Here is a 17,513-nt window from a genome sequence, read left to right on the forward strand (position 1 = left end):
CCCCACCCAGTAGGGAAACTTGCCTAGGCAATGGCTAAACACAAAGTTATTACACTTTGTTTTTCTTCATTGATTACTTACTGCCACACTTAATCTGAGTACATAATTTTAGCTAAATATGCAGCAGAAATACATTAGCAGCTTACATTCTTATGTTCTTAATATCATAGTTAATTTTATGTACTATTTAGCAAAGTAATGATTAATTAGTTTGATTAGTTAAAATTAAAAACATATGTTTTAACTTCAAATGATAGAAAGGGTGCAGATGCTCAGGTCTTACTGAAGAATCACCAAATATCACGTATCATGATAGGCTCATATCAAGCCTTTATTGAATAAGTATTTCTGGAAAACTAATGGACAAACAGAACGAGGATGTTCCCCAACACAGTCCTGTATAAGATGCTGCCTTTATATGTTTGACTTCAAACTTACCCTGAAGTCCTGCAGTCCTTGTATGTGGCCACATTACCTGTCACAGCTGTGAAATGGTCACTTAAAGCTTAAACACAACACAGGCGAAAAAAGTTTGACTGTCAATGTTTTTAATGTAAAGACATCACTGCAGTATCACATATATCATACCTATAAATGCCTCACTGAAAAATATTCTAATACGCGTCAAGGCACAAGGTCAGTGACATTTGAAACGTGGCATGTGATACATCTTAAATACTTTTCATATTCTGATATGTATTATGCTTAAATCGTTTTCCCTTAAAAGTTAAACCATTAGCCTTGCAACAATTTAAAATTATTCACCAGTTGTAACCGGGGCTTTTCCTCCAAACGTGGTCACTCTAACAGACCAACACCAAACTTGGCAGGGGAATAATAAATAAAATACACTCAGCAAAGTTTAAGGTACAGAACCTTACCCACTGCCAGTCATGCTGAAACAGGCTGGCTCATTCCTTCATTCCACAAACTGAAGTTGTCAAACACTGTCATTTTATCTGATTGCTTCCCATAAACAACCTAGCAACATTCCTTAACTTTGAATAGCTAAGGTCCTCACATACCATAGACTAGATGTATTTTCAAAATTAGTATGACTTGAAACTTGGTCTTTTTTTGTCCTACCACTTCTTTTATTGTTTTGCAACTGACTCAACACCTGCAGGCAAAAACACCTCAAGGGGAAACTGACAGCACAAGAGTTAAGCCTGAACTGCCCTCTATTGATTTTGATGTGAAATAGGCAAATTTGGATATATTGTATCACGTTGAAGTCCAGCACAGGAGTGTCACAGTGTTGAGTTCACAGCCTTCATGCCAATGGCTTCAGAATGAAGGTTAACCCAGAATACAGCATGCACAAGAGCTAGGTTATACTCATGCAATTAGACCTCCAAAAATTCGACAAATTATAATTTGGATAGGAATTAATTTCACTTCCATTTTATTTTTTTTAAATGATGCAGAAAGAACAATGCAAATGTTGAGTGGAAACCCAGGCGAAACAGATGAGCCCATTTGAGGCCTTGACTTTGACCGCACAATCCCCCATCGGCCAGAGCGCGGGTCTCACGCGGCCGCCGTTCGTTTCTCCATCTCTTGCACTGACGGCCGCCTCGCCCCTCGGAAGCGCCACGCCATTGCGGCCCGGGAATGTCGCCGGGAATGCAGACTCCGGCACTCCTGGTTCAGGGGCTCCAGAAATAGGCTTCCGTGCTGATCAGTGCAGGTTTGCGAGCTAGCCTGCGTGTGCAGCGTGGTCGTGGTGGGATTGGAAGAGGCACTCGTTACTTTTCTGGCTGCATCGACCATGCCCCCCCCCCCCCCCCCCCAACCCCAACCTGCCTTCCTAAGCTATCACTGGGGGAATGGCGACGAGACAGGCCAGCAATGGCCCAGAGTGAATTCTGCCACAAGCATTACAGTTACGTCACTGCAAACTTAGGGCCTCTCACCACCGATCTTTGCACAGCTACCCCACCCAGAGGCGAAGGGACCACCCCCTCTGCCTGAATAGACAGCCCTTTGGCAGGTGGGCCGGCAGCCATTAGCCTGCTTTCCTAGCCCACGCGTGGAGGTTGGCACACAGCCTGACCAGCCCATCTCCCAGATAAGATCCCATTTAATAGCTCGGGGTCTTGCTACCCACAATCCTCTTCCTGTCCCACCACGCATAGACGCAAACGCACCCCTGGGCTATCATTTGACAAGAACACCCTAAACATTTTTTTGGCACAAAGATGCATTTCACTGAAACTCCATTTCCCTGCTAACCACACATCTCCTTGCCCCCCCTCCCTTCCCTGGCCTGTAGTCTCCTCCAAGGCAGAAAAAAAGAAAAAAAAAAAAATCAAGTGTTCAAATTCAAGGCACAATGTCTCTTCCAGCACACTCATTCCTCGGTTTATCGCACTGTAACTTGACGTCAAGACAACGGACCCTAAACCGAATAGTGTCGTCTCCACCCCCTCCGCCCCAGTCCACCCAACCCCCAAGTAACATATCGCCCCCCCCCCCCACCCACCCCTCCACTGAACCTGTAACAGACACAGCTGTTCTCTTGGAGTGCAACCACAAGTCCAAACCAGTAAACAAAAAAAGACCCATAAGGAAAACAAAGGGGAAAAAAAAGTCACGTCCTGTATCTGTGTTCAGTATCTTATAAATGGAGTCACGTCCACCAGCTCTTTTTGGGCAAGCTAGTTTTAAATAAGCACTAAGTACTGATAGATAGAATAACATACACATACGTGTGTTTTAAGTAGATGCTCTGTCATTTTTCAATCATATGAACTGAAGCACTGTCGATTTTTTTCCTCACTCATCTGTTTTAAAGGTTTAAGTAAATGCAAGCAGGGTCAGTGTTGCCATGAGGTCTGGCTCTAGACGAGGGCTGAAGGGATGTGGCCGGCCTTTTAGGACACCCCGTTGACCAGCGCCTCGCCAGGCGCAGTTACGCCATTGGTGGGAGGGGGCTTGGCAGGGGTGTGCTCCTCCTGGCCACTGCTCCCGTTGTTCTGTGGGGTGGGGTTAGAAAAGAGCCCTTAACATAACAATGCATGCAGATATTACCATGTAACCTGAAGTAGTCATGTCAGTGTATAAAAGCTCCTCCACACACAAAGGTTTGTCTCTATTCATTTCTATCAGCAAAACCCAAATCCCATCTATGACGACCGTAACCCCTACCCAGCCCTAACCTTAGCTATACGTAACCAAACAAAACACAAGACATTTTGCATTTTTAGCTTTTTGATTGCAGCCACAGATTTTAAAACAGACTATCCTCATGGGGATTGAAAAAATGTCCCCACACGGTAAAAAGTTACGGGTTTTTAATCACATTGTGGGGAAATCAGGTCCCCACAATGTAATAATTAAAAAAACACACACACTGACACACATACGCACACAAGCACAGACCTTGAGCTCGGGTGCAGCCTGTGTCTCCTGAGGCAGGTTCTGTCGGCTCTGGGACTCTGCACGGGAGATGTAGTCCGCCACGGTCACTGAGGACAGGTCAGAGGGCAAGAGAGCCACATTGAGGGGGCGTCATCGCCGGCGGTGCCCCATGCCACAGCGCAGCCACGTGGCACTGTTACAGCACAAGGGGCTCCGCGAGGGACTCACCGGGCTGCCTGTCGCGGCTGAGAGAGCCTCCTTCGGGGCGGGTGCCACGATTGCGCCGGCGCCGGCTCCGGTTACGGCGCTGGGGCTTGCCGTCCTCATCTATGAGAACGGGGAGAAGGAAAGGGGGTGATAAGACCACTGGTATTGCCCGCCTGCCCATAATGAGGCCCCCACCGCTACCGCCGACTCTCACCCAGCCCGTTCTCGCTGGTCCCGGCCTGGCCGTCAGACTCGGCTGCCGCATCCATCACGCTGGGCTCCTGGTCGTTACGGCGGCGGCGCGAGCGTCTCCGGCGGTCTCCGGCGCCACCCATGCTCTCGCTGGCGTCTGTGTCTCCGCCCGCCTCGCCCTCCCCCTCCAGCAAAGAGAAGGGGTTGCTGTCGGGGTCCCGCAGGACTGGCAAGACAGGAAATGCCAGATAAGACTCGACCGGCTGCAAGGGCAAGGCTCTGCCACAAGGAACTGCTACGGCAGCTCACCAGAACTGATGGTGTGATTTGCCGGCCGGCTGCCTGGCGCTCCGCGGCCCCGCACCACACCCGTGGTGCCCCCGCGTCCCCGGCCGCCCCGTCGGGAGCCCCTCTCATCTCCACCGGTGCCACGGGTCCTCGGCTCCCGTTCACTGACGTCCTCAGACTCCGAGGCGTTGGACAACTCCGAGTTGGTACCTGTGACATGGAGCCAGGGTCACGTGAGCCGGAAGGTGAGCCGTGGTGGAGAGGCATGGGCCATTTTGCAGAGCCAAGAGGCCATCGCTGTGGCAACAGAGTGCTCATAAACCAGACCACATCAAAGGTGCTGAACACCAATTCCTCCAGATCTATATACTTGTTGCCACACCTGATTGCCTTGATTTCAAAATTAAGCAGGAGTATCCAAGTCTATAGATAAAGTTAAAAAATAACAGACTGTCCAAGAGGGATGTAGAAAGAAAAATTGCATCGGAGGCTAAGAATGACAATAAAAGTGTCTTCCAATATTTTAACTCCAAAAGAGCTCTAAAAGCTGAAATCACTAATTTGCAGGATAGTAAGGGCCTTATAATCGAAAATGAAATTGATATAGTGAATGAGTTTAATGATTATTTTTCACGGGTGTTCACAGTAGAGAACATGAGTAACTAACCACCATTTAGTACGAATACAGCGTCGTCTATGACCAATATATGTATAACTGATGTGGTACTAAGCCTAGCTAAACTCAAAATAAATTGCAGGGCCCTGATGGCATCTTACCTATAGTTTTAAAAGAGATGAGGGATATTATTAGCCAACCTTTAACTTTAATATTTCACAAATCGTTATCTGTGGGTGCGGTACCTTCAGATTGGAAGCATGCTAATCTAACACCCATATTCAAAAAAGGGGATAGACGTAATCCAGCAAACTATAGGCCAATCAGTTTAACTAGCATTACTGGAAAAATAATGGAAGCTATAATCCAAGTGAAAATGGTAGATTACCTGGATGCAAATAACATTCTGAGGGATAGCCAACATGGATTTAGGAGAGGTAGATCCTGTTTAACGAATCTACTTGAGTTCTTTGAGGAAGATACAAGTGAAATTGATCACAAAAAGGCCTACGATGTGATCTACTTCGATTTCCAGGAGGCCTTTGATGTTGTCCCCCACAAACGGCTCTTGCTAAAGCTCAAAGCTGCAGGGATTTAGGAACTGTGGCAGCTAGGATCGAAAACTGGTTAACTGGCAGGGAGCAGCGAGTTATTAGAGGCACAATGTCACAGTGGGCCTGCGTTCATAGTGGGGTACCGCAGGGTTCAATTTTAGGACCACTATTGTTCCTAATTTACATTAATGATACTGACACCAACACATACAGTAAACTGGTTAAATTTGCAGACGACACCAAGGTGGGTGGTGTAGCAGATACTGATCTAGCAGCAGAGAGGCTACAATGGGATCTGGATTTAATTAGCGACTGGGCTGATACTTGGCAGATGAAATTTAACACAGATAAATGTAAGGTAATCCATGCAGGGAGCAGAAATAAAAAGTACAGATATTTTATGGGTTCCACTGAAATAAAGGTAGCTGATTAGGAGAAAGATCTCAGTGTGTATGTTGATGCTTCCATGTCCCACTCTCGCCAGTGTAGGGAAGCAAAAAAAGGGCAATAGAATGTTGTGTTATATCTCTAGGTGTGTGGAGTTTAAGTCAAGGGAGGTGATGTTGCATTTATATAATTCCTTGGTAAGACCCCACCTAGAATATTGTGTGCAGGTTTGGTCACCATACCTTAAGAAGGGCATTGCTGCCTTAGAAAAGGTGCAACAGAGGGCTACGAGAATGATTCCTGGTCTTAGAGGAATGTCTTATGAGGAGAGGTTAGCTGAGCTGAATCTGTTTAGCCTTGAGCAAAGGAGACTAAGGGGGGATATGATCCAGGTCTATAAGATTCTAATGGGTCTGGATGCTGTTCAGCCAAATGGCTATTTCAATATTAGTTTAAATACTAGAACTCGTGGCCATAAGTGGAAATTAGCGGGAGAACATTTTAAAACAAATTTGAGGAAGCACTTCTTTACACAGCATGTAGAGTATGGAATAGTCTTCCTGCTCGTGTAGCGGAAGCTAAAACCCTGGGTTGCTTTATATCAGAGCTAGATAAGATTAACAAACGAGCTTGATGGGCTGAATGGCCTCCTCTCGTTTGTAAATTTCTTATGTTCTTATGAGAGTATGTATATTATTGGATAATGATTTTGTTTACATAATATTGGTTATTATAGCTATAATAATAATAATAAACAGCTCTGGAAAAGAAACCACTACATTTTTTTAAAATCTGCATTTTAAAATCCTTGTTTAATCCCGGTTCTGCCGGCAGAAGGCCATGCTGCAAGGCAGGCTGCTTCCAGGCTCAAAATTTTGAAAACAGCAGTACACAAGAATAATGCGAAGTAGGAGACACTGGGAACGACTAAACACCAGCCAGGTAAAGGGCGGGAAGAGGGATCGATAGATATAACATTACATACATGTAAATATTCAATGGCTAATATGGGCAATTAAGTCACACTACGCAGCACAGGGGACGAAGAGAAGTAGAAAGGGTGACGTTTAGGCAGAGGCTGGGTGGCAGGGGGATTGTGGGTAGATGTGCGGCCACTCCTCACCGTATCCAGAGTACTGGCTGTTGGAGGCTCGGCGACCGCGGCCCCTTCCACCGTAGGTCCGCGCGCCATGGACAGAACTGGTGCTCTCATCCGTCAGGTAGCCCCGCTCACGTTCTCCAGCCACCGGCCCCCCCGAGCGGCCAGCGGGGGCACGGTAACCCACCCCGATCTGCCGTAGTTGCTCATCAATCTGCAAACGCTCCAGCCGAAGCTGCTCCACCTCCTGCGAATGGCACCAGTGGCACGCCTGTCAGTGCCTGCCCTACGCTCTGTCTGCCAATCACATCACTGGGACGAGAGCTACCGGCCTCAAGGGACCAATCAGGAGCAGTCACTGAATGCACACACCCACCCACTCCTCCCGCACCATGGGCACAGGAAATCCAGACCAAATTTCAGAGAAAGACACACAGACATACACACACACAGACACCATTGGGAAGCCCAAACTGAATCACACACTTGCACTCTTGTCTTCTCAGAGCCCTAATCCCTGCCCCCCATACCAGCACCACCAAACATGTATGTAGATGACAGTATTCAATTTTCCCTGAGGGGGAAAGGGACGTGTTGCCTCTTGAAGCTTGGGGGGGCGGGGGGGGGTGATGTGTTTAACGTGAAGAGCAGGTGGGGTCAGGGTTTAGCTAAGGCTAAGGCTGAAGTGCACAGCCAGCAGTAACCTTCACGGGCTTATGGTCAGCTGGAGGGGGGGGGGGGGTCACATAAGAGAGCAACAGCTGCTCCTGCACAACAGCTGAGGGACAGCATGGGGCTCATGGCTATTTCGGGAGGATGAGGCCCAGGGCACGGTAACTCACACCTCACTGCTGCTCAGCCCCCCACTAACCAAGTATGGGGGGCTTGGAGGCTATTTTTAAAAAGTGCACTGGGTAAGGGTAAAATGCGTTCCTCTCAGCAGCTTCCATGGGGGGGGGGGGGGGGGCACTGCATGTTATCCCCAGGCCCTGTCTCACCTCCTAGCATGGAGCTGGACAGACGGGACACACAGCCTGTGCCTCACATGGTGGCCCTTCCCACCCCCATCAAACACATGAGAAAATCAGAAAGAGGTCAGAAAGACGCTTAGGAGAGGACTGGCAAAGGGCGGGCAGTGCGGAGCAAGGGCAGACCCACCTGCAGGTATGCTACGTGGTACTCCAGCAGGGCCTGGGCGTTGCTGATGTTCTCCTTAGTGCCCACAAAGACAAAGGGGACCATGCCCTAGGAAAGAAGGTCGAGCAGAGGGTCAGTCAGGAGGGGCGGGACGCTGAGTGAAGGGGGAAGCTGACAAGTTCACAGAGCAATCAATGTGCAAAGCGAACACAGCACATGGCCTACATAACAAACCACCACCATGGGGCCAACAAGGTCAGACGGGAAAGAGCCAGCGTGTCAAAAGCAACCCATGAAGGAAAATGACAATCACAAAGCATCGTGGAAAGGAGCACAGAAGCATGGAGACGCTGGGGAAAGACCTGCCCTACAGCAAGTAGCCCCCCCCCCCCCGCCCCGCTCCCTGAGCTGATGGGAGATGGGCCCTCAGGCATGCAGCCACCAGCCCACCCCCCCACCGGGGGTCTGAACCGGCGCCGCAGCCCTGGAGCGTGAGAGTGAGGTCGGCGGGAGTTGCATTCACCTCTTCGCCGGTTGGCTGCCTGCCGACCTCCTCCCTGGGCAGCTTCTTGTCATTGTCCCCCTCGATGCGAACACGTACCACGCCTGACTTGTCCACGATCTCCTGGATCACTTTGCCGTTCTTCCCAATCACCTTCCCTGTGAGCCGAGAAAGTGGGGAGGACATAACGTGGGTGCACAAGGGGGCGAGGTGGGAGACGGGCGCAGGGGGGAGACGGGCGCAGGGCACAAGACTCACCAACCAGGTTCCTGGGCACCTGGAAATAATCCTCCCTGAACTCCAGGTACACCCTGGCCTGCTTCACAGCCTCAGGGGTCTGCAAGGTAGAAAAGCTGTATGTGCCACTCTGAGGAGTCAGACATTGATGTCATATGGTAGAAATATGGTGGAAATGGTGGAAGAGACACCACCTTTCATAAGTACTAGGAAAGTCGTTGTGCAAAATATTGAATAGAATGATTTTTTAAAACTAAATGCAACACGCTGATTCTATAAATTACCAATAAAGTACCTCTACGAACAAATCAAGCAGACGTGTCTCCCCTTTAAAGTAAAATGAATGAGGCAGAAGCCAGGCAGCCCAGTGGGGGGGCACGGTCCCGCTGGGGGTTCCTCACCTCCCCGTAGATCCTGAACGTGCAGCTTTCCTCCTCCAGCTCGATAGCCGTCACGCCAGACACCTTGCGCGCCTGCTGGATGTTGGCCCCGTGCGAGCCGATGGCCAGACCCATCAGGTCCTCCCGCACGCGCACCACCTCCTGGTAGGCGGAGGCCAGCTGCTTGCTCGTCTGATGGACAGGAGACAGGCCAGAGGTCCCCCTTTAAAAGGCAGGCCTGATTTCCACACCACATGGCCCAATATTGAGGGCCATACTGACCACAGATGATACAGTCACTGGTCTTAGTATCAGCAATGTAACCATTTCACACTACGCATAAAAAACAACTTAACACCCACCTACAACAATAAGACCAAAATGATTATGGGTAATCAACACAAAACTGTTAGGCTTGTTGGGTGTTATTCATTAGCGACATGTCACCGTAATACGGCACCGTAAGGTAACATCAGTAATAAGACACAGAGGCAGAGTGTTGGGCACCTCCAGGTGTTTGGTGGCTTCCTCATTCCGGGACATGAGCATCAGTTTGGTGCGGATGCTTCGGAAGTGCATGTCACTCAGTAGCGTCGCCCGCTTTACTGTCGACTCGTTCGTGGACTGGGGCGGAGGAAAAGACAAGAAATATGGAATGAAAGCCAGCTGGGACAAGCAGAGCTAAAGGCTCATGGTGAACAGCTGAAATCCAAAACCTGCACAGTTCAGTCTAACCAAATGGTGTCGTTATTATAAGGAGTACCGGTTGAGCAGCATTATTGATATTCTGCCTTTTTACACCCAGCATGCCATAGCTGGTAAATTAACTGCAACAGAGAGAGACCTCATTGCCACATATTTGCGAGAAAAACTATAGCGATGCCATCCCATGGTAATAAAACACTAGCGTTGGTGCCATCAACGCCCACCGCCATGCTGTTTGTAAGAAGTCAATTAGTATCTTATGAATAAATGATTACATGATCACATACTTCTAATCGCCGATATTAATGGGCAGGATGAGTTGATTACTGACCAGGACGATGAGCTCCTGGGTAGTGGAGCTGTAGAAGATGCAGTTTGCACCAATGGCTTTCCTGAAGTCTTTGTGTATTGCGTCATTCACACAACTGTGGAGGAAATAACACGGAGTCAGAGCCTTGGGGGGGGGATGGGGGGGAGTGGGAGCCAGCCACCTTCCAGCAAGCCCCAGATTTAACAGCAGTGGGGAATCAATGCGCAAAGGCACTACCGTGGGGGTGGGATGTCGGTGAGCGAGTGTGAGAGGAACCCTGACTCCATGACAACCAGCGTGGACCTAAGCACGGCAGCATACGACACTGACAGAATAATAGAGTAGCAATTTGCACCTTTGCTTTTCCATGGGGCTGTACCCTCAAGGGTCTGTTAATGGTACCCAAGAAGTAGGTAAATGTACCTTTTAGTGTAATTTAAGGTAGATAAATGGACTGAGGAACATGCCCAAGGTACAGACAGCATTAATGTATCCCAAACTGTAGTCCAAAAGTACCTACAGCTAAGGGTACAACTGGTAGACTCCTGTGGCTACAGCCTCAGTGACAAGCAAAGGTACAAACTGGTACCTTTATTTCTGACAGTGTAGAGCAGAATACTCCTCTTCGGCACCTAAGAATTCCCCAGAAACATTCATGTCACTGGTCTCTAGGTTTGATCAACAAGCTTCACTTCCCTTGGTGGACCTTTAAGTTGGGGCCAAGAGATGGAGGGTGGCGAGACTCACATGTCCCGCAGATCCTCGGGGATGGCGATGGGGACCTTGTAGAAAGAGCCGCGGGACGAAGGGCTGTTGGGGTTGACGGGCCGGATCCGTTCCGACGTCACGATCTCGTTGTAGGTGGCGTCACAGGCAGCATACTCAATCACGTAGAACTGAGGGGGAAAACTCAACACCTCAACAAACCACCGTATGGCACCTGGCCATCATACCAGCAAGGAACACGCACTCTGCAAAGGAGGCAGCCAGGTCTACATGCTCAGGCTAAGAATGAAGACATATGGGCAAATTGCAAAGACCGGATTTGTACCCAAGATCACAAGATACCAAGTGGGACAATAGTTTTGCGTGGGGGGGACAAGGCTTTCTGAGAAGTCAGGGAGAATCGTTCAAACACATCAAACACAGGTCCACTAACTGCTACCCCACACATACAATTGATCGCTCACCTCTCCCTTCATCATTCGAACTCTGGCCAGCCACCAGCCGCACGGTTCCTGCTCATTGGCTCTGGAGTAAACCTGCAAGAAAAAAAAAGCAACCAGCTCTATATCGATCAAACTTGAGGTGCACAGCAACTCCTCAGATTCGTAGTGATGGCTGTAATGGGGTCATTTGTAAATGGGAGAGTAGCACAGCCATTATGGACCTGGTTTATTGACCCACTCTAACTGCAGGGGGCGCTGTTGTATTCTGGAGTGAGGTACTGCTTGATTATTAAAGCTGAGGATCATATCAAAGGTATGTTCCATGAGACCGTGAATAACAGGGTCTCCGGCAACATATCGTCATCTTCCAGAGGAGGAAGACCGGGAGGCAGCCCTACCTCTACCTCCTCTCCCTCGCCGATGTCCTTGTGGTAGTCTGATGGGGGTGGCAATCGTACATCGCTGAAGGGCAACTGTCGTTCAGGCTGCCAGCTGCATGGGGGGCAGATGGATAATGAGACTGCAATTCTGACATAGAAGACCCAAACGTATCTGCCGGTACACTACCAAATCATACTTTGATCCTGGCATGCTCAAATTCCACCAAATTTCCCTGTAGTTCAGATCTACACGTTCTCTTGCTGAATCAGGGCAAAAGCACATGAGAGAGAAGATTCCAAGGAATAATAAATAGCAGAGCTCTGCCATGGAGGATTCTTTAAAAATCTCCCATTTCCTCCTAAACCACAAGAGAACTGGCAGCCCATGCTGGGCCAGCATGCAATAGCAGGATGGAATTGGAGTTAGTGGCCCTGTTTGTCAGGTAATGTGACCAATTTAATCAATCTGAGAGGAACTTTGCTGCATAGGGACACCCAGGTTTTTCTGCGATGGCAAATATGGCAATTAGTAAAGGAAGCAAATTTGACCAGCAGGTTATGGGTTCCAGTCCAGGAGAACTGAGGAGAATTCAAGTTAAACTGCTCCAGTGAAACATCCGACTGCGAGCAGATCCGCTTTTGTGGGTTGCCAAGCGACAGTAATGCTATCCATCTAGACCAGCATAATATTACCATCACTAAAATGTCACATTTTCAGAGGGTGAAATTAATATTGGTGTGGACTGTATTAGCTTGTATTAAAATGCAAAGATCCTTCAATTCAGAGTTAAAGTGAATCGATTTTAATATCAATAAATGCATTTAGTCATCAGAAACAGGAAAATGGCAGCTGGATTTAGAGGAGCGAGTCAAAGGGCAGCCAAACAAGTCCTAAAAAGTCCAAGGGGACAGTGTCACCAAACTAGAAACCCAGAGTTCCGTGTGGGGGTTCCGAGCTGATGACTGCAGGCACTGCAAGGAGCCCAAACGGAGATCATTTACAGGACTTTCATACCTGGGACAATCACACTGCTTTGCATAAAAAATTGAGAAATTCTATCCCAGTGAGGGGAAGGAGGAGAAAAAAAACCCAGACTGGACAAAACATTCTTCTGCGGCTTAACGACACAGCGTTTAATGGCAGAATGCAATGAACACCAACCCCAGCAGCACTGAAGAGGCTTGGAGCATGGCAAGGAACATTGCTGAACTCTGCCCCTGAGCATGCTGGGAACAGCCGAGACTAAGTAAAATCACAGTAATAGAATAGAATTATGAAATATTGATACTTTATTAATCGCCAGGGGGTGGTTCTCTTTTTACTTTACTCCATTTTGCCCTCTATGAGACATCACCTATGTGGGAGAGGGGGGGGGTCACAAGTAAGGGGCAGTCACCTTGCAGCACCCAGGGAGTCGTTAAGGTCTTTGCTCAAGGGCCGCACTCTACTGGCCACAGTATTCGAACCCGTGACCTTCCAACCAAGCATTGACACAAAATGGATTGGTTTGTGTTCAGGTGACATTTAACCCAGGAAGACAGTGGGACTACTCTTCTCACCCACTGTATAAAGCTCTGCCCAGATTTTGGGGAGGGGGGGGGGGGGTTGTAAGGATGGGGACGGGAAGTGAATAGAAGGGGGGTTGGCAGAGAAGCATGTCAGGAATGACAGTGGGCACTCTGCAGCCTTCCTGGGTCACATACCTCCAGAGAGTATTTTTAGGGACGACCTAGATGACAGCTTAAGGTGGGCTGATAAAAAAAAAAAAAAAAAAAAAAAACAGGGGGACAAATGGAGACTATGGGCCAGTGGGGATGGGGGCTTCTGTGGGGGAGGTAATGGCAGCTGAGAGCTAATCCACAGGTGCTGAAACGTAAAAGTGTTGAGGTGTATGCATTATATGCTGTGTGTCTGTGGGGGGGGGGGGGGGGAGGTTCCAGAGGTGGGTACATAAGGCAGAAACAGGAGCGCTAGAATCAGTCAAATACGGAAAGAACCACAACTTACTTGTTTTCAAAGACTATGGTGAGAGAGTCTTCATGGACGTCTTTGATGAAACCCTAAAGGCAAAAATATGGAATTCATTATACAGAGCAAACAGTGACTCGTGCTAAGCCCATTTCTCAGTGACAGTGAAGTCAGACGAGATGTCCTCAGCCCAGAGCCCCCAAGTCCTCCACGCACAAGCAAGTAAACGTGCGCAAGAAAAAGCGGATGGAGAAAACTGAGGAGCGTCAGGGGTCCAAAGGGGGGGGGAGGGTCTGGACAAAATCTCCTCCTCACAAATCAAGCAGCTCCACTCAACCCTAGTAAGATTCAGCGGGGGGCACCCCAGCATCCTCTGGTGACATGCCCTTATTTGGAACGTGGAGCACTGGGTGGCCCGGGGAGGGACAGGGAGTCTCTGGTGTAGGAATGTTTCACTGGAAAGGGCAACTTATTCTCTGACTTACCCACCCAGTATAACCTCCGTGACCCGCCCAACCCAGCTCTTGTATCACATTTATCATATTCTATATCCTCCCCTATTCCCCTATGTCACACACACATTCAGACTCATTCTCCATATATGCCACACGCTTACGTCAGTGTCTGCACAGGTTCACATTCATGCACAGGGTCTGCATCCCCACCCACCCCCTGACGGTCCAATCAGGTCACGGTGCTGTCCCCAAGCATTTCAGGCCAGCGTGGATGTCCCAGCACCATTTAACGAACATGAATCTTCTGGAAGCTCCATGTTTCCCAAGCTGTATTTTACCTGACAAGCCAAGAATACCGTTCCAAAGTCTGTCCATTAAGTGGAATTACACAATAATCTCCAGTAAGGGTCACACATAAAACATTATAACACCATTCATTTGACGCACATCAAATTTATTTTGAATATATAATGACAACAGATTTTAACGGAAATGCAGCAGCAGAGTAGATACCTCATCTGCCCTCTTTTTCCAATACAGCATCTGTGTCATTTGAAAATATATTCAGTCACCAAAATCACAGCAAATCTGTGACCAACCGCCAAACGGCCCCGAGCACAAAACTGTCTCCCTAAACAGCTTATCCATGGCCTTTCCGGCACGCGGACGCTACCGACAGAGTCCCTCTGTGATCGAGACCAAATGCCAAGAAGCTCTTCCCAGATCGACACTCACAAACACGTCATGCTGCTCACAGCTTAACTACATGACTGACCTAAACCATAGTGCATAGCAAGGCCAGAACTAAATTTCAACAGTTTAAGAACAGAATTTTATCACCAAATGATAAACCCCCTTCTTCAGCCCCACCTTGAAGTACTCTGGTATTAAACTGGCATTATACTGAATGCTTCCTAGAACTGGAGGCCAGTGATGGGATACAGCAGGTGTAGAACAGGTACTTATTAACAAAGCTTTCTGCACAACTCGTAACAGAGCACATAACCTTCAGCCATCAAGCTCGGGCAACCAGAGCGCTCTGCTCAGCGGGGCTTATGCTGTCAGCGACAGGCCAGGCTACCAGAGCTCAGCTTTGGGAGACAACAGGCATGGGAGTTACCCACACTGAAGGCCTTCGATGCGGACAGATGGACACAAAGCAGGTAACTCTCACAACCCCCTCAACCAAAGATAACGGGTGGACCAAACACGAGCGGGAGGGGCAGAAGCCAGCACATGGGACCTTCAGGACTTGGACGGCTCGCATGCAGAGAAGCTGCACTGCATCTAGAAGAATGGGCGCTACGCTCAGCTAGCCGAGGTAAGTCACAGCAGCAGTGCAACAGCTCACTGAGGACACAGAAAGAGCCTATTTAAGCACAGACTGAACAACACACCCGCTAAGTTGACACACTCTGGTATAAGAGCACGGGAAATGGTCCCTAGCACACATGCAGCTGCACCAGGCAATTAATCCCTTTCCATGACCTGGCAAGCCCAGGGGAAAAGGCATCACGAGCCAGTAGAGGGAGAGAGAGCAGCCAGGAGGGAAATCCGGGCCCACGGCACGTCATACAGCAGTGGCACGGGCAAAAATTCAGAGGCAGCCCTCACGGATCCCCACGGAAGAGTTTTCTAGCTATCGAGTTAACGCTTTTAAACAAAAAAAAATAAAATGCACTTTGGCACGGCAAGAAGAATAGCAGACTGTCAGGGTGGGCTCTGCATACAGTCACTGGGAGGAAAGAGAACACAATAAGTAAAGTACAAATGGATAAACGATGAGTAACAAGGGAATAAAGGAGAGACAGTACGGGGAGTATGGTGGGTACTACTGTGAAGGGGGGGGGGGGGGCAGGTGTCAAATGTCGATGTGGCGGAGTCACCTGCTCCTCTCACACCTGTCTCCACTCCTCAGCTCTGAGCAGAGCCCCCAAACTGGAACAACTGACTCGCCAGGAGAAATCACTTTCTAAGCCTAAGCATCTAGCTGGTGGACACCGGAGGGACTAAAACTCAGATTATATGAACCTGGCCCATCCAGAAATACGCATCGCCCCTGTGTCTGTTTTTTTTTTTTTGGGGGGGGGGGGGGGTTCCCTTTGTCAAAACCACTTTGGCAGCTTCTTACTTGGGGCAAGCATGGACAGGAGGTGTAGACAGCTGTCTGCGGGACTGAATGATCACAGAATACAGGGGCTACACTGGTTTTGCCTTAGCCAGGCTATAACACTGCAAGAGCAAAGCATGTGGACCACACACTAACCTGGGAGGAAATGGGGGGGGGATTGGGCCGTTAGCAAGGCCCGGGCTGGTACAGAGACATCCGTCAGAGGCAATACGTAGGTCAAGCGCTTCAAAACTTTAGCTTGTTGCACGGTTAAAAGGAAGAGCAAAATATTACACCCTGCTCTAGAGTTTCCGATGCAATTATCAAAAATGGAGGATAAAATGCATTAATTTGGGTTAGACCGAGAGGGACATTAACATATCTTCGCGGCCCCCTGATGCTAAGGAGCCCCGCTTTCGTTTTTCTTAGAAAGGAAAGTGAAACGGCGTCTGGACGATTACAAGCAGCTAGTGAATATCTCAGGTAGATCAAACCCACCCCACTCACATAGTGGGACAGCGGGAGAGCGAGCCGAGCTAGACGGCGTTCGGAGGCACAAGGGCGGCGAACGCAGCAGGCCCCTGGGCGGCCGGCCGGCCTGAACCCACCGGGTTTGCTAGCAAGGGCTATCCGGCTAACGGCTGCTAGGGGCCTTTTCTGTTTGGCATGTAGCCGTTAGCAGGCTGGCTAACCCAGCTCGCAAGACGTAAGCCAAGACAACACTGTGCGATCGCCGCATGTCGCGACCCCCCGCGCCAATTGACAACTTCTGAGTTTCATTATCTCATTAATAATAAACACTTTCTACTTACCTTGTAAAAGGCCCCGTTGGAGCCGCGCACTTCCACCGACAAGCCGTCCATCGCCGCCGTCCCTTCTGCACGGCCGACCCTCCCCGCGGCCGCTCCGACTCCGTGCGGCTCCGGTGCCACCCCCAGCTTCGCTGGCCCGTCGCCGCCCCCCGGCCGCTTGTGGATTTCCAGCGTTTCGGAGGGACAGTGGGGTGAGGGAAAGAGGGACTAAGGCGGTGTGGGTCGGCGAGCGGTGGTAGGGACGCCGACAGCCTTTCCAGCGGAGCGCAGCTCCGGCCCACTTCGCCTTCCCGGGTGTGGAATGGGATGGCTGTGATCTAACTAGAACTAACTAGTGCCCACAGACTAGTTAATACCGACACCTTAACTCTCCCCCCAGCCGGTGACCAGCTATCAGATTGTGCAGTGAGGCGAGTGATTACAGAAATCAGCTGCGGGGGGAACCTAACGATTCTGCAACACTATAACTGTAAATACAGTCTACAATTGTTTTAAATTGAACGTGCAGTCCAACCTCCTCCCAGCAGTGACTGTGGTTACAGTTTCACCCGGCAACTCGTGGTACTCCTACTACCCGTCCCCTCAAAAGCACGCCGATGGAGTGAGGCTGCGAGCGGGTGAATGACCCCGAAAACCCCACC

At 49.4% G+C, this 17,513-nt stretch overlaps 1 protein-coding gene across 2 annotated transcripts; it reads right to left on the minus strand.

The window, feature by feature from the left end:
• Positions 1–531: 531 nt before the first annotated feature.
• fxr2 (FMR1 autosomal homolog 2) lies at positions 532–17,501 on the minus strand. 2 transcript variants are annotated; one of them, XM_023802056.2, is made up of 17 exons: positions 16,873–17,501; positions 13,535–13,587; positions 11,545–11,638; positions 11,168–11,239; positions 10,725–10,873; positions 9,999–10,092; positions 9,470–9,586; positions 8,984–9,154; positions 8,604–8,682; positions 8,367–8,503; positions 7,865–7,951; positions 6,731–6,953; positions 4,072–4,260; positions 3,785–3,988; positions 3,592–3,690; positions 3,385–3,440; positions 532–2,978 (listed from the first exon to the last, which is right to left on the minus strand). In XM_023802056.2, the coding sequence occupies exons 1-17, from the start codon at positions 16,921–16,923 to the stop codon at positions 2,877–2,879; spliced, it is 1,977 nt and encodes a 658-aa protein (XP_023657824.1). In that variant the 5' UTR covers positions 16,924–17,501; the 3' UTR covers positions 532–2,876. The 2 variants fall into 2 exon arrangements, with proteins under 2 accessions (XP_023657824.1, XP_023657823.1); XM_023802055.2 differs by having other exon boundaries at positions 3,385–3,470.
• Positions 17,502–17,513: the final 12 nt, after the last annotated feature.

Source organism: Paramormyrops kingsleyae, chromosome 10, assembly GCF_048594095.1.
Source record: "Paramormyrops kingsleyae isolate MSU_618 chromosome 10, PKINGS_0.4, whole genome shotgun sequence".
Classification (NCBI taxonomy): Eukaryota; Metazoa; Chordata; class Actinopteri; order Osteoglossiformes; family Mormyridae; genus Paramormyrops; species Paramormyrops kingsleyae.

Bases quoted from the DNA above. Each gene is read 5' to 3' on its own strand.
- fxr2 (XM_023802055.2), bottom strand. From the start codon at position 16,923: ATGGACGGCTTGTCGGTGGAAGTGCGCGGCTCCAACGGGGCCTTTTAC. The intron at 3,989-4,071 runs GTGAGCTGCCGT...CTGTCTTGCCAG, and splicing joins AAATCACACCATCAGTTCTG to TCCTGCGGGACCCCGACAGC. The intron at 3,691-3,784 runs GTGAGAGTCGGC...CCGTTCTCATAG, and splicing joins GACCAGCGAGAACGGGCTGG to ATGAGGACGGCAAGCCCCAG.